The sequence below is a fragment of the Panonychus citri genome, unplaced genomic scaffold (genome assembly GCF_014898815.1).
Source record: "Panonychus citri isolate SS breed McGregor unplaced genomic scaffold, ASM1489881v1 Contig00063, whole genome shotgun sequence".
Classification (NCBI taxonomy): Eukaryota; Metazoa; Arthropoda; class Arachnida; order Trombidiformes; family Tetranychidae; genus Panonychus; species Panonychus citri.
The window spans coordinates 336098-351888 of record NW_026515468.1 but is presented as its reverse complement, the minus strand read 5'-3'; the positions used below and the strand labels follow the sequence as shown (position 1 = coordinate 351888).

The 15791-nt window shown below is 29.3% G+C and overlaps 2 protein-coding genes across 4 annotated transcripts in view; one reads left to right on the top strand and one right to left on the bottom strand.

Moving 5' to 3' along the window:
- LOC128385954 (semaphorin-2A-like) overlaps positions 1-15791 on the bottom strand; it is a 121770-nt gene that overhangs the window by 73822 nt on the left and 32157 nt on the right. For both annotated transcript variants that reach the window (XM_053344895.1, XM_053344894.1), the window contains exon 4: positions 8333-8458. The gene's annotated coding sequence lies outside the window, so the exon portion shown is untranslated. The remainder of the gene's footprint in view (positions 1-8332; positions 8459-15791) is intronic.
- LOC128385961 (transmembrane protein 165-like) lies at positions 6924-13478 on the top strand. 2 transcript variants are annotated; one of them, XM_053344904.1, is made up of 5 exons: positions 6924-8199; positions 9200-9298; positions 10017-10315; positions 10538-10643; positions 13259-13478. In XM_053344904.1, exons 1-5 carry the CDS (start codon positions 7977-7979, stop codon positions 13270-13272), a joined length of 741 nt encoding a protein of 246 aa, XP_053200879.1. In that variant the 5' UTR covers positions 6924-7976; the 3' UTR covers positions 13273-13478. The 2 variants fall into 2 exon arrangements, with proteins under 2 accessions (XP_053200879.1, XP_053200878.1); XM_053344903.1 differs by lacking the exon at positions 13259-13478 and adding an exon at positions 10727-11018.

Below are 15791 nucleotides of genomic sequence, written 5' to 3'. Positions count from 1 at the left end.
GGTTCCTAATTTTGAAATTTTGTAAAGTACATCTTGTGAATTGACTTTTAGCCTCTGAATTGTGTGATTTACAATAATTTTTCTTCGTCCGTTTGGGTACCAGGTCAATTCTCCATAGACGTGTTTTTTTGCCAAAAAACCCGTTTTTTGGAAAAAAATTTTTAATTTCTAAAATTTTTATCAGAAAAATTTAATTAAAAGTTTATTAAAATTCTGAATGATTAGGCTCTAAGTTAATCAAAAAAATTTTTAAAAATTAATTGTCCAACTAATCGCAATTAAGCGTCAAAAACGTTCAAATGTTTTATGTACCGACCTGTATATTTTTTGTAAACCTTCAACCAACTAGAATTAAAGTTTGGTTGATTATATTGAGGTTGATCAATAGGTAACTGAGGAGAAATTGTGAATTGATCTTCATGAATTGTGTTCTGAGGAATTTCCTGTCTACTTGTACTTGGTAGAGGAATATTTTCTTTATATTCTTGATTAGCGGATAGAAAGAAAATTTTCAATTGAGGCTCAGTCATCTGACCTTTGAGATCGTCATAAGTCAGTGACTTATCTTCTGATTCAAAATAACCTAAATCAAAGAGTTTTCTAATATTAACATCAGTCATACCATTAGCTCTTAACTTTTTCATCTTATCCGGACAACAAAACCAATCAAAGCAAAAGGGTTTTTGAGGATTTTTTCTTGGATCATCAGAATCACCATAAAATCTCATCATTGTTTCCAAAGCTTCATTGAATCGTCGTGTGAGATAAGCGTCTTTAGGAGTAGTAGTAACACCAACTTCTTTAATGAATCGACTTTTATTTTCTTCTGATTTGGAAAATTCACCAATTGTAATGTCTATTGGCTTATTTGGATCGACCATGATGTCACTTTCAAATGAGTAATAGGATGATGATGAAGAGGTTGAGATGTTTATGATTAAACGTTTTTAAGAGAAGAGATGATGAAGAGGATGAAAGTCAGTGACTTTCAATTGTTCTTTGAAGGTCGCACGTGTAGAAGATAATGAATTGAATTTGGGTGAACACAATTTGAAGAAAGAAGCACAATAAAGTCAGAGACTTTAGGTAAGGTTTGGGCTTATTTTTGCCTATTGAAGCACAGCGAAGAGAATATCTTTTAATTGTTGATTAGAGAAAGCTCGGAAATCTCCACCATTTGTGAGGGTGCACAAAATGAGTTCTTGTACGATTGGTGAACTCGGACCAAGATCGATAAAGGGGACAAATTTTCTCTAACTAAGATTTCAAAAAGTCAATGACTTTTTACTAATTAGACTTGACCACAATTAAAATATCACAACAAAGTAAATCACAAAGTAATTGAATTTTAATTAACTCAAAGGTTAGAAATATGAATTGAGAGTAACACAAGAAATTAAGTTGAAATAGAAATTATCAAAATGGAGTAAATAGAAAGAGGAAAAGGAAAAGATTTAAGGTTTAGAGTAACATAAAGGAAACAGTTTATCAATCAACTTGAAAGTAGTAGTGGTGAGTAAAAGCATTTGTTTCTACTGACTTCAGTTAGAAAAGAATCTTCTTTATATTCTATTCTTTCTAACGGCAGAGGGAAATTTGAATGTGATTGACAAATGAAATGCAATCAAAAGAGGGTCGCAATTAGTCACATGAGTGTAAACCCCTTACACCATCATGTTGACCAGGTAAATTGTCATTTTCTCATCAGTTTCGATCACAGAATGTCCAGTTAATCCTTCAGGTCATTTTCTATCTTCAAACATCATCCTCATCATCATGTAACATTTATCATCTTCCATCATCCAGATAATCTAATTTTTTCATTTCATTCTCTTCAATTTTGTAATAACCAAAAAGAGAAAGAAAAAAAAACTTCTTGACTTTTAATCTTTCACTTTCTTCATCATCTTCATGATGAAGATAAAAGATAAACTCAGTTACCTGAAGATTTTTCAATCTCTTATCCTGTCTAAAAGATGAAGATAATGATGATGATGATGAAAGATGATAAAAATGAAAGGAAGATTAAATTTTTGTTCTCTTCTTAAAGGAAACATTTTCTATTTCAATGGCAACCATTAGGTCAATTTTGCAAATGGACACAAGTAGTAGCCTTAAGGGTGTTCAGGTAAGTGTAATGTCATCTTAATCATCGTCATCATCAACATCTTAAGATGATTTTTCAAGGTAAAGGTAAATAATAGTCTCAAGAAGATAATGATGATGAAGAAGAGAAAAAATTTACTCATGATTTTTTTTCTCCATCTCAACAATCATCATTGTCCAGTCTCATTTGTTGGTCAAGCCACAAAAGGAGGATGAAGATGATAATGATTACACATTACAAAAAGTGATAGTTTTTTTTTCAAATGATTATCATGATGATGATGATGATGATAATGATGGAGGAGGTGGAAGAGGAGGAGAGAGAGAGAGAGAAGAAAAAATTTGTTTTTTTTCTTTCTTCTCATTCTTGAAAGATGAAGATGATAATTATGATGATAACTATGTAATAGGTACTATGAACAATATTATTTCATCATTATCATCACCATCATTATATCATTATCATCATTGCTCATCATAATCATCATCCCCTTAATCTTCATCCTTAATATTTAACTAACCTGTAAATCTCATTCTAATGGGATCTTCAAATTATTAACTCACTGAATTCATCCTCCATCTTCATCATCAATTGGATTCCCCGTGAAGAAATCATGTTCATCTTCATCATCAACATCATCATCATCTCTCTTTCTCTGTCTTTTTGCTCTTTCTTTTTTCTTACAGTTGGAAGAAAAATTTTCGCAGTAACTTTAAAGATACAAACAAAATTGGTATGTAAATGATTGGGAAAGCAAAAGGATCCCCAAGGTGAGTCTGAAAGGTTAACACACCTTAAGAGCCTTTGGTCAACATGGTAAAAAGCCCTCGAGAAAAAAAAAGAGATACTTTATACATAAAAAAAGGAAGATGATGAGGATGAGAAAGAGAAAGAGAAGATGAAATGAATAGACAGAAGAAGGAGATGGACAGACAGAGAATGGGATGATGAAGATGAAGGAAAATCTTCTCGTTCTTTGGTATCTTCTCTGTATTGAGAGTGAAAATAATGATGATGACGAGGAAGATGAATGAAGATGTTGATTAAGACCTTAACCTATGTGATTATCTCTCTCTCTCTCTCTCTCTCTCTCTCTCTCTCTCTCTCTCTCTCTCTCTCTCTCTATGTGTTTATTAATGTCTGGTCACTTTGGGTTAACTATGTTGTTCTTGTGTTAAACTTGGACACTCACGTTAATTGTTAACGCAATAATCAACTTGATTATCCTCCCATCACAACAACAACAACAGTTTTGTCTTAATTGTTAGGTTGTTATCTCCATACCTGATTACCTTATGTCTTATTTATTGTTGTTGTTGATGTTGAAATTTATGTAATTAACTTTTTGGAAAAGTTTAAAATTAGCAAATCAATAGTTTCGTTGATTAGTTTGGTTAATTGTTGATGGTGGGTTTTTGCTGAATAAGGCGTGAAAATGATTACATTGACACCCCAGTGTGATTCATATTAATTTCATCATCACCATGAGTCCACCACCACTACAACCACATGAAGTGACCACTCAATTGTCAACCGAAAAGTTAATTGGAAAATCAAATTAACTTAATTTGTTTAGTTTGATTGTTTTATCACAATCATTTCTCATCTTCTTCTCGATATGGTTTCGCCTTTTTAAACAATTTAAATTGTTCTCAAACAATTAACTGACAAATTATCTTTATCATGATTAACATGTTAATTGTAAATCATTTTTCAAATTTTCGGAGTAAATGTCTTAATTATAATTGATTGATTAATTATTTTATATATAAGTTAATCATCATTTTCGTGATCTATTATTATCCTAATCAGTTGATCAGATTTAAATTGTGGTTTAGATTAGTTTTGATTAGTTTAATTGCTCATGATTAGCTTTGTTATTATTCATCGTGATGTGATTGTTTCTTAATTGTTATCATCGTTTATTGTTTTACAATTTAAACAAAAAAACGTCTAAACAATTAGCTCAATGATTGTTACAATTAAATATCATATGAATGGTTTCATGATTGAACAATTAAATGTTGATTATGATTAACAAAGTATCAAATTGCTTATGATTTAAACAAAACAAATTTAATCTTAAATTGATTCAATGTAATCAAATGATGATTATTTCAATGAGATTAGACAAAAAAAAATAAACGACAATTGTAACAATTAACTAATGACATTAGGATATTAGGTTATAAATATGATTAAAAGCTAATGATTAACATAAATTAATGATTAGCTGTGTAATAATAATAATGATACACTTTTGGTGTACACAATTAAAATTAACTTTAATCATTTGAAATGTGATAAGAGAGCAGAGTAACAATTAACGGAAATTAAACATTAATTAGTTGATTAGCCAGAAAAAAAGTGGACAATTTATGACCTAATTGTTGGTAATACATTAGATCAACTAATTTGGGAATCAACTAATGATCATCATGTTAATTACATTGGGAATTGTTACATTAATTTCATTGATTATGATGACAACTAATTTGATTGTTGAAGGTATTCATATGATGACGATGTTGATCATCATCATCATTATCTTCATCCTCATCATCATCAATGCTGATCATTAGTTAGCCAATGAATAACTATTATTTAGTTATTGGATTAATCTTTACCAATAGATAACCGGAAGTGACCATTGAAAGACCAGACTGGACATCATCATCACGGAAATGATGATGATTATATGATTTTGATTAAGTTTGTTGGGTTTAATGATTAATTTTAATGATCATCATTAGATTTAATTCAGTTCTGTATTAGATTGTCACTGAGAAAACGACTAATCTATTATTATTTGAACATCATTTTCTTGATAAAAAGACATTAAGATGATTATCTTCATCTTATCTTCCTCATCCTCATCCCATTTTCACCTAAAAATCAACATCATCTTGTTAATAATTTATTATCTCATTAATTAGTTTGCCTCGTAATCACTGATTACTTATTTGTCTTCAATAGCATCTTCATCTTCATCCTCATCATCATTATCATCCTTTGGGTTTCCAATTACCCAATAAATATAAATAACAATCAATTTTAATTCACTTGATTATGTTGATGATTTAAGGTAATGATTATACATTTCAACTAAATTCATGATAATTTACAAACTTTGAATGTTAATCAACTTTAATTCAAATATTGATTTATCCAAGGTGAACTTTTCTTTTGATTAATTGTTAACAATTAAACGTGAACAATTAATGTATTTCTTTATACCAAGAAATTAAAATTAATTACAAACAATCAGTGACAATTTTTTTTACCATCTCTCCACAAACTTAATTGTAAATTTCCAATGATTAACTAACACTCACAGTTGGTGGTTAATCAAGAAAAAAACGTAAATTGTTCATTAATTGTCAAACATTTTCATGATAATAATAATTCACAATTAACTTAAACCTTACATAGTTAAACAACCTCCTAATCATAAACAATTAACTTACCAATCAAAATGAAACCTGAAGCAAGAATAATAATTTAAATGAAAAGTGATTAGTTAACAACAACAATCAACAAAGTTAAAATAGTTAATTAACTTTACAAACCTACAAACTTAATTATAATCAACATTAGCATCATTTATTAATCAATATATTTGTATAACTAAACCATTTAAATGATAGTGAAACAATTAACTTAACATTGATTAATATTAACACAATTAAAATCCAATGGATATCACCAATTGTAATACTAATTAAAAGTCAACATCATTCATTAAATGATTAACTTGTCTTTAAGCCTCCACAAAATTTTACCAGATTAATGATGATTAAAGATGAAGATGATGATTAAGATGATGATGATTATCATGTTGATTAAAATACAATATAAATTATCATTGGATTAAAATCTTAAGCCCACTGACAATCAACATCGCACCCAAAGTAATGTCATCGACTCTCATCCTTAGGTGTAGCTTATCATCATCTTGATCCATTAATGATCAAGTTAATTTAGTTACAATCAAATAGGTAACAATTAACTTATATTTCTCTCTCATGTTATTATTACAATTTAAACAGGAAGCAAATGATTAGCAATTCATTTAGGAAGATGAATTAATTGTGATAACAATTGACAAGGGAAAAGTTTTCATTTCCGTAAATCAAAGTGATGATATTTGATTGATCCATTACAGATGAATGATATTAATAGTAAATTAATTACTTTCAATCTTAATTAGTGAAAAATTAACCTTTTCATTTCAACAATTAACTTTACCTACTTTCTAACTTGGTTGTTGTATAATTTTCAATTAAAATTACAGCAAATTTAATTTGATTATTATTATGTTATTATCATGAGACAGTATTGTTACCTTGTTAAATTGTTTTCAATCAAACAAAAAACATTAATGGAAACAAAAAAACAATAGGAGTGGCAACATCATCTTCATCATCTTCCTCATCATCATCATGGTTATCATGTTGATTATAATGATAATGATAATAATGGGAATGATGATGGTAAGAGTTACCTTTGTAAAACGAAAGCGCAAAAGAAGAGACCGAAGATGATGAGGATGATAATGATGATGAAAAGCAACTTCACCTTAACTCTCAATCAGGGTGAACCAATACAGAGAGGGAGAGTGATAGAGTAACTTACAGGGTGCCTGCTATCTTGGGTTAGGAAATGAAATTATGATGAGCAGAGAGAGAGAGAGAGAGAGAGAGAGAGAGAGAGAGAGAGAGAGAGAGAGACTTTTTTGTTTCTCATCATCTTCATGTTCATTATAACAAGTCACGAAGTTGTTTCAGTGTTTAGGGTTTGAGGTTCTTGGAACTGAAAACTTTGGGTGAGGTGCGAGTCAAATTTACCCGGCGGGTATGAAAACATATGAAAATAATGATCACAGAGATGATGATGAGAAGTGATGATGAACGGGAGTTGGATGAAAATTATGATGATAAGAAAATTTCCTCTTCGTTTTATCCTCCATGTGATTATAAGCACTTAAGCACGTTGATTTTTCATCTTCTCTTGATGAAGTTGTCATTCCCTTCGTGAGTCTCATCATCATCTTCATCATCTTCTCCCTTGTTTTCATCCTTTCGCTCATCATTTACCTGAGAAACTATTAACTAACCTGATTTACTTAATTAAAGGTATAAAACATAATAAAATGTCATCACCAAAGGGAGATGATGATAAACCAAAGATGATGTTGATAAACACCAATAAGATGATGTGATTTTGGTGATTTTTTGCTTCCAATTGATTAAATTGCTGGGAAAGCTAAATTAATGTTCATTGATTGAACATTAGTTAATTATGATTAACAATTTTCTAAATTTTTTCTCCCTTGCACCTTAATTGTAATTTAATTCAATCTCTTTAATTATCATAATTAACTATCAACTTCTTGATAATGACGATGATTAAGTTAATTTAAATGTTGATACTTTTGTTTTTTGTTTACAACCAGATTAAGTAATTACCATGAATCATAATTGTAATTAACTTAATCATTGGTTAACATTATAATCAAATAATCAATTTATTTTTATCGTCTTAATTGTTATCAAGATGATGATGTCTTAATCATTAACAATTTAGAGACACCAAGGTGAAAATTAACTTTTAATTGAATTAAAAACAAAAAATTAGTAACAAAATTAGTAATTAAAAAGCTAAATGTTAACAATCAATTTAATTGGTAACAACAATTAGTATCCTCGATTTGATAATATCCTTGATTGTGATATTTTTTTTGCTTTTCACTTTGATTTTCAATTTAACTGTAAATCTTTTCATCACCAATTTGATTTGATTTGAATTCAATTTACCAACAAAGTGATTTAGTTAATTGTTGGAAATTGTTTCTGTTTAAGATCAAAATATGAACGTAACCGTTAACCCAATCAACTCAACAGCAATTAACGAAACCAGAATCGAAGATAGAACATTTTTCCAAGGATTCAGTCAGACTCTTCTACTGGTCAGTCTGTCCGAAATTGGCGATAAAACCTTCATACTGACCGCTCTTATGGCCATGAGACATTCAAAAATTTACGTTCTAATCGGATCTTTATTGGCTGAATATCTCATGATAACATTATCAAGTAAGTCTTTCCAATTCAGTTGATCACCATGAATCAATAATAAGCAGACAACATGATGTTCAGATGATTGTTCATGGTGGAAAATTCAGAGAAATTCATGTAACCATAAAAGAGAGAAAAAAGTTTCTCTTACCTTTCGAAGTTGATTTTTTTCTGTTCTCCTTCCAGTTGATAGTTCTAATGTTTTTAACTCTCTCAGTTTCTCAATTCGAGGTGTGCCCTGAACTTTCCCTGAAAGTATCTCCGGAGAAAAGAAAATCTGTAAATGAAATCATTGAAATTGAATTAATCTGAATATGAATCATGGTGATAATTTGAGGTGGAATATTAAATTTGCCTTAGAAAATGAATGAGAATTCAAAAATATTGAGTAACATTTGATTCCAATTCAAATCATCATGTTAATTTCACATTATACCATGTTAATAGTATTATTATTATCATCATCATCATCATCATGATAAATACACACACAAGCTGTTCAATTTTAACATGGGAATCAGATTCAGGTAAAACTTGAAATTCAGGGGTTGAGATTCATTTGATTCATTGAAACATGAACATAAAAGCAGAAAAAAAGTTCATGTTGATATTATATTGAAATTTTATTCAAATGAACTCAACTTTTTTCCTACTTATCCCTTTTCTGTCATCATGAAATCCACCTCATGATGATTATCGTCAATGATTATCATCATCAGAATGCAGGTTTCATAAAGTTCATGATACCGGAATGAAGATGAAAATAAATATATATCAACATATTAGCTTGAGGATATTAAGGATGAGGAAAAAAAGAGAAAATTTTTTTTTTCTTCTTTTCTATTCAAATGATATTTTCCACCATGAATTATCATCATCATCATTTGATTTAGAATTTGGAAAATTTAAACATTCGATACTCAATTCAACCATTTAAAATTCTGATTCTCAATTGAATTACTATTTAAATCTCAATGAAAATGAACAACTAATATCATATGTACTTCCATGTAATCAGTGCTCGTAGGCATGGCAACTTCATTCATTCCGGTGTCGATAATTCATTACATTTCCATTATAATATTCACCTTGGTTGGAATCACCATGATTTATGAAGGTATGAACTCCAAATCAAACTCAGAATGTGAATATAAATCTGAAGAAAAAAAGAGGAAAAAAGTTCTGATACTAACATTTGATTCCATTGGTGAAAAAAAAAACTAATGAACAATCAGATCGATCTGATATTCAGATCAAGAAAATATCATTTTTCAATCACATGGTAACATTAACCTTCATTGTTATCATGAACATCATCATCTTCAAGATCATTTGTTTTATTCATCATCATCATTCATCCTTTGTTTACTTACTTGCAATACTCTAGTAAATTTATCATTTGAATCTCATGAATCATGAGCTTACATCCGATAGATAAATGAATATCTAACTTGAAACTTGTTCAGATTATCATGGTTATCATGTTTTTAACCTTTAACATGTCAACTTGGTTTCTATCTCAATCAATTGCAATTTGAATCGTCACTGAACTTTTTTTATCCATTTCTCAATTCAACTGATATTCAACTTGTAATGATGAATTTCAATCATGATAATTGAAATTAGCTTCTCAAGTGTAAGATTTTCAATCATCTTCAAGTCAGAACTTTTTTTTGCTTGATTTATACACTTAATCGTTATCGTAATCATCATTACCAGCATTCTGATGTTGATGATGATCAACAAATTTCATAATTTTGTCATCATTTTCTTCATGTTTCTTTGCCTTTTCTTGTTCAATTATTTTTCATGATGAAAAATCAAATGAATTCCAGGAATAACATCAAAAGACAATCTCAATGTTAAAAACAATGATAATCGTAATGACGATAAAATTAAGGATCAAGATGATAAAGGAGGACAAGATTTGATTGGAACCAGAACTGGAAATGAAATTATAATGAATCCTCATGATAAAATTCAGACAACTGAAAGTAATAACCTGAGATTCTGGTTCAAGGATCTCAATGAAAGACATAAATCTTTCATTGCAATTGAAATGTTCACAATGGTTTTCATTGCTGAATGGGCTGATAAATCACAATTATCAATAATCATCTTAACAACCCGAGAGGTAATTACATATTTAATCAACAACAATTAACTTTAATCATGAGCAAATTGGCAGATCAGATCAAAACAAGAGTAACAATTGATTTGTTTCAATTGACAAACACAACAAAACTGGAGCAACTTTTTCGTCAATCAATTCTGTCAGAATTTGATTCTCAACTTAATTGATAATTTCCTCTGATAATATCATCAACTAATTGTTGACAATTAATTGTTTCTTCAGAATAAATTTGCAGTTGCAGTTGGGGCTATTGCAGCTCAAACACTTTCAATGGTAGTTGCGGTCATCGGAGGGTCAGTCATGTCTCAATACATTTTACCCAAAACAGGTAAGATAATGATAATCATTTTAATCATGGTAACAACTAATAATTTATTAATTATAATCTTGATGATAATTTATGATTATCAGTTTTAGTTGTCGCTGGATTAACCTTCATAGGCTTTGCTATTCACACTGCAGTGGTTGGGCCAATTAGCTTTCAATAATTATTATTATGATGATCAAGATGAAGATAAAATAAGAGAGAGAGAGAGAGTGGAAGATAAGAAGATGATAAACCATCTTTGTAGCTCTCTCTCTGTTTCTCTGGCTCTTCTCATCATCAATCAACCTTGACCCTTTGCCAGGAGATGGACATTCAAGTTATTACCTTGTAGATTTGACCTTTACTAGATGGCGACACAATTGTTACCAGAATTAAACAAAAGTTGATTAACTTGAAATTTAGTAAATTGTTAAAACTTTGTGGTTGTTCATGTGTTGATCATGATAATTATATCAGTAGATTATCAAAGATACACAATCTTTAATGGTCATTAATCATTAAAGTCAAGGCACTTTAATCAATGGCCAAGAAGTAAAAAAAGTTGACCAGTGAAGAGCAAAAAAATGGTTCATCTACTTGTCAGTTGTTAATCATTATTATAAGAAGTGATTTAAATTGTTGATAAAACAATCAACTGATTCTCGGGTTAACTGTTTCACTTATTGATAAACTTTTACTTTATATCCACTGATTGTTGATTGTTTTCAATTCAATCAACCCTCACAATCTAAATGAAAAATAAATCAATCTGATTGTTGGTAAGTTTAAATTTTAAACGATTCAGTTTGATTGTTGAAATGAATGTCATTTAATTTAATGATAACAATCAAAAAGGTTTTCATTCTGGTTGTTCAAATTGTAATTGATTGAAGAAAACAAAAACAATTTAAAAAACTGTCATTGTGATTTAAATTGTGATCTTAAATTACAGGTTAATAACTAAATCGTTAAGTTGAGTTGGTCCCATGAAACTTGGTAATGGTCATGATATAATTCAGTCTCTTCATGGGATGAACTTTTTCAAGATTCCAATGACTCTTAATGACCATGATAATGACCAGAACTTATTTCAAGACAATGTTTCCTTTTTATTATTACTATTATTCTGATGATACCTTTACATTATCATCTTATGTCTTCCTTTGAATGATGATCTTGTGAACTCGAAAACTCTAACATCAGACCATTAGAACTTTTCACTTTTACGATTTTACTGATTCGAACTTTTTTCTCTCTCTCTCTTAAGATACAAAATATCGAGTTCTCATCTTATGGTTATCATTATTATCTGTTGAGAATAAACTTTTGCTTCTGTTTTTATCTTTTCCATGATAAAAGTTTTTATGTCAATCCATTTGTCTTTTATTGATTAACTATACAATCAACTTTTTATCGTTTCTTAATTACTTTCAACTAATTGACTTAAATTGCGATTATAACAGTTGATTGTAAAGTCTAAAAGTTTTAACTGTTCCCAATAACTTGTCATAAACATTTTTCATCTCTTTTCTAATCATCTGATTTATAGCTCATTATCATTGCACTCAATTAGTTTCTACAAAATTCTAAGCTAATTGTGATTAGTAAAACTCATTTAGATCAACAAAGTTTTAATCAATTTTCACTTTCATCTCAATGTTGTTTTACTATCCAACTAACGCCATCTATGAGTTGAACAATCAACTAATTTGAAAAAGTTTCTTTCGAATTTTTTTTTTCAAATTTGTAACTTTTAGGAATTTGAAACTCAGAAAGGAAATTGTTTACATGGTAATTTGATTAACCTAGGATTCATTTCCATAATTATCAACAGTAATCACGATGAATTAAAATACAATTTGTTACAAGGATTTTTTTATTGATTTAGAAAAGAAAAAAAAACAAATTCTTTTTTTTTCCTTCCTCATGGAGATGAATTCATTAGGATGAGATAGTCAGAGAATTATGAACAAAATGAATGCTTAGAATTTTTTCTTAATCTTAGAACAGTTAGAAAAAAAAATTCACCCAAAATTTCATGATAAAATTCAGGGAAATTCATTAATCTGTTCAATCTTAGCTTGAAACATATGAGAGAGTTTCCATCATCATGATTCATTATCAGAATTGAGAGATGAAAAAAAAGTTAATCCAATCAAGTTGAATGAAAGAAAAAAGTTCCGAGTGTTAATTCAGTGGGCAGGATTCATGTTGGTGTTTAATTAAAAAAGCACCTTGATTGATGTTCCCATGTAGTTCAGGGTAATATATTAATTACTAGTTGATTAAATAAAATGAATGGATAAGCAACATGGTTAAAATCATGGTTATCATGCTGAGCTGAATTAACAGTTATTCAGAACCACCCGAATACCCAGAATCGTTTTTTTTTCATTCTGATGAGAAAAAATTTCCTCATCATGATAATTAGGATTGAATCAATTTGTTTGAATATAATTATCTACCTTGATTGTTATTAATTATATTTACCTCTCTCTCTCTCTCTTTACTGATCATCGTTAATTAGATTCATAATAGAGCCGATGAATGTTCATCAGCATTGAGAATTTCCATCATCAGAATAACTCAGATTTTCGCCAAGAATTTTAATTTAATTTTTTCTTCTTTCTCTTTAGTTTTTTCCTCATGAAGTTCTGAATTTCCCTGATGATCATCATTCTTGAGATGAAAAGATTTTGGCTTATTCCTGGTATCCTCATGATTTTGGAACTTTTTGGCTCAGCTTCATGATAATGATCATGTTTCGTTAATCGATTGAAAATAAATAAACGATCAGAGTTATTCGAGTGTGATTGATAAGATGAACAAGTTCAGTTCAATTTCGTATCTCTCACAATTCTCAATTTACATCATGATTCTTTCACTGTCTATTTGAACTTTCAACTGAGAAGGCAAATCAACATATTCACATGTTAGTTGTGAATATTCATGGTGATGAATCTAATCTGAGAATCTGAACAATCTTATCTTGTTTCAAGTTCTCACCTTTACCATGACACTTATTCCTTAGTCTTAGAATCCTTTTCAAATATATATAATATATCAGAACTGAATAATCTACTGGAATTGTTTATCACCCACTCATGGAATTAAGTAGTATTCAGAATCACTTTCACTTTGTGATCAGAACTTTTTCAAAATTCATCTAACATCCAATTGCAATTAATTCTGGCGAAAACTATTATCGATCCCATTAACTGTTCATCTCTTGATAAAAGTTGCAAATTATCTTGAAATCATCAGCAGAAATCACTACAATTCAATTCGCATATTCAGGTCATGATGAAATTCCAGGGAAAGTTCAATAACCCTCATGAGAATCTGAAATGGTCTCATTTTCAAGGTTGAATTAACATTGAACAATATTTGTTTCAACAATTTAACATTAACAATCAGACAGACACAGAATTGTATTTGATTGTCAAGGTTCATGATAAGTAAATTATATTCAGGGAAATAGGAGCAGAGAAAATGAATGAAATTCTGACAATTTATCAGAGGAAGAAAACGGAAATTGAGGAAATGCAAACAAAAGCTTGAAGGAGGGCAAAAATTTTCCATCTCAATGAATTTGCCATGTAAAAAATAAAGTCAAATATCATTACCATGAACTATGAATAAACAACAATCGGTTGATTGATTGATTCAGTTTCATTTCAAATTGTGTACGATATCATGGAAATCATTACAATCTGTATGATAGTTGAAAAGTAATAACTCAGAACTTTTGGTTTCTCCCCTTCGGTCAGAAAAGTTTATTCAGTTTCCATGATAAATTTTACACCATGAGAACAACAAAATAACATCAACTCCATCATATTAATCACCATGAAAAATGATTAATATTCCGAGACAAAGAAATGAAGTTATCATGATTATTAATGATTCTGCTTTTACCTGAAACTTTTCATTCAGTTGAACTGACAAAAGTCTCAATTTGATTTCATCATTTTCATGATAAATATCAGATTAATTATCAAATCCTTTTGAATTACATTCAGTGTTTTATATTTGCTACTGAATTTAATCTTGATTTTATCATCAAGACGATAAACAATTTAATCTGATTGCTTTGTAAGATCAATATTTGATCAGTGAATAAGATAAATAGAATATAAAAAAGTTCTAATAGCTCAAATTCAATGCTAATCAGATTCATGAGAGGACAGATTATCCTTTTTATCCCTTGTAAATAATCAACTCACCTAATCAATAATTAATTAGTATTCCATGAGAAAAGTTCATTATCTTTATTAAGTTTCATGTTCTAATTGGAAACAATTATATTGAATTCCGTTTAATATCAAAGTTTCATGATGAATTCAAGTGAATTCATGAAGAAATGTATAACTGATCCCATAGAATTGATCAGATAATCATTTATGCAAAATCAAATCTGAATCATCTACTACATGAACTTTCAAGTTAGAAACATGATTGAATTTCCAGGAAAATTGGTCAAGGAAGAGAAAATTTCTCATGGAAATTTTTCCAAAATGAATTTTCTTTCTATTCAGTCTTTTCTCTACCTTTTTACCTCCATGATTATCATCATCATGCTTGAGATGCGACTTAGTAATAGGTAAGAATCCCCATGGTTCATGAAACTCTGAAAATTTCATGAGCTTTTATTTTTTTGATATAATCATAAGCAACATAATAATGGATATAATATCTTGTCTCATTTAAATAACACATGAGATTTCAGGTAACTTTGAAAAAAATTCCTATCTCTCCCCTGGAATCTTGATCAACATCCAATCAACATTGAGAATGAAAATTTTGCTCTATTACTTTGATCTGATATTCTCGGTTATCTTCATGATAATCACATGGGAAGATTAGAGATTGAAAATATGAGAGCAGCTGAATTTTCTGCTTCTGAGTGAATTTCATATATTTTTCATAAGATAACTTCCAATACTCATTAAAGAGAGATTAAAGTTTCTGTTGGAGAATTTTAAATCTCATGAAAGTTCATTTATATCGATAAACAAATGGAATGGAATCACTGAGATGAGAACAAAAAACCTGAAACTTTCGAACTGGAATCGAAACTGTGTCTTCATGGGTCTTCATCATTTCGTTGGAATAATTGACTCACTTCGTCTCGAATTTTCATCGACATGATGAATGAACATTTTCCAT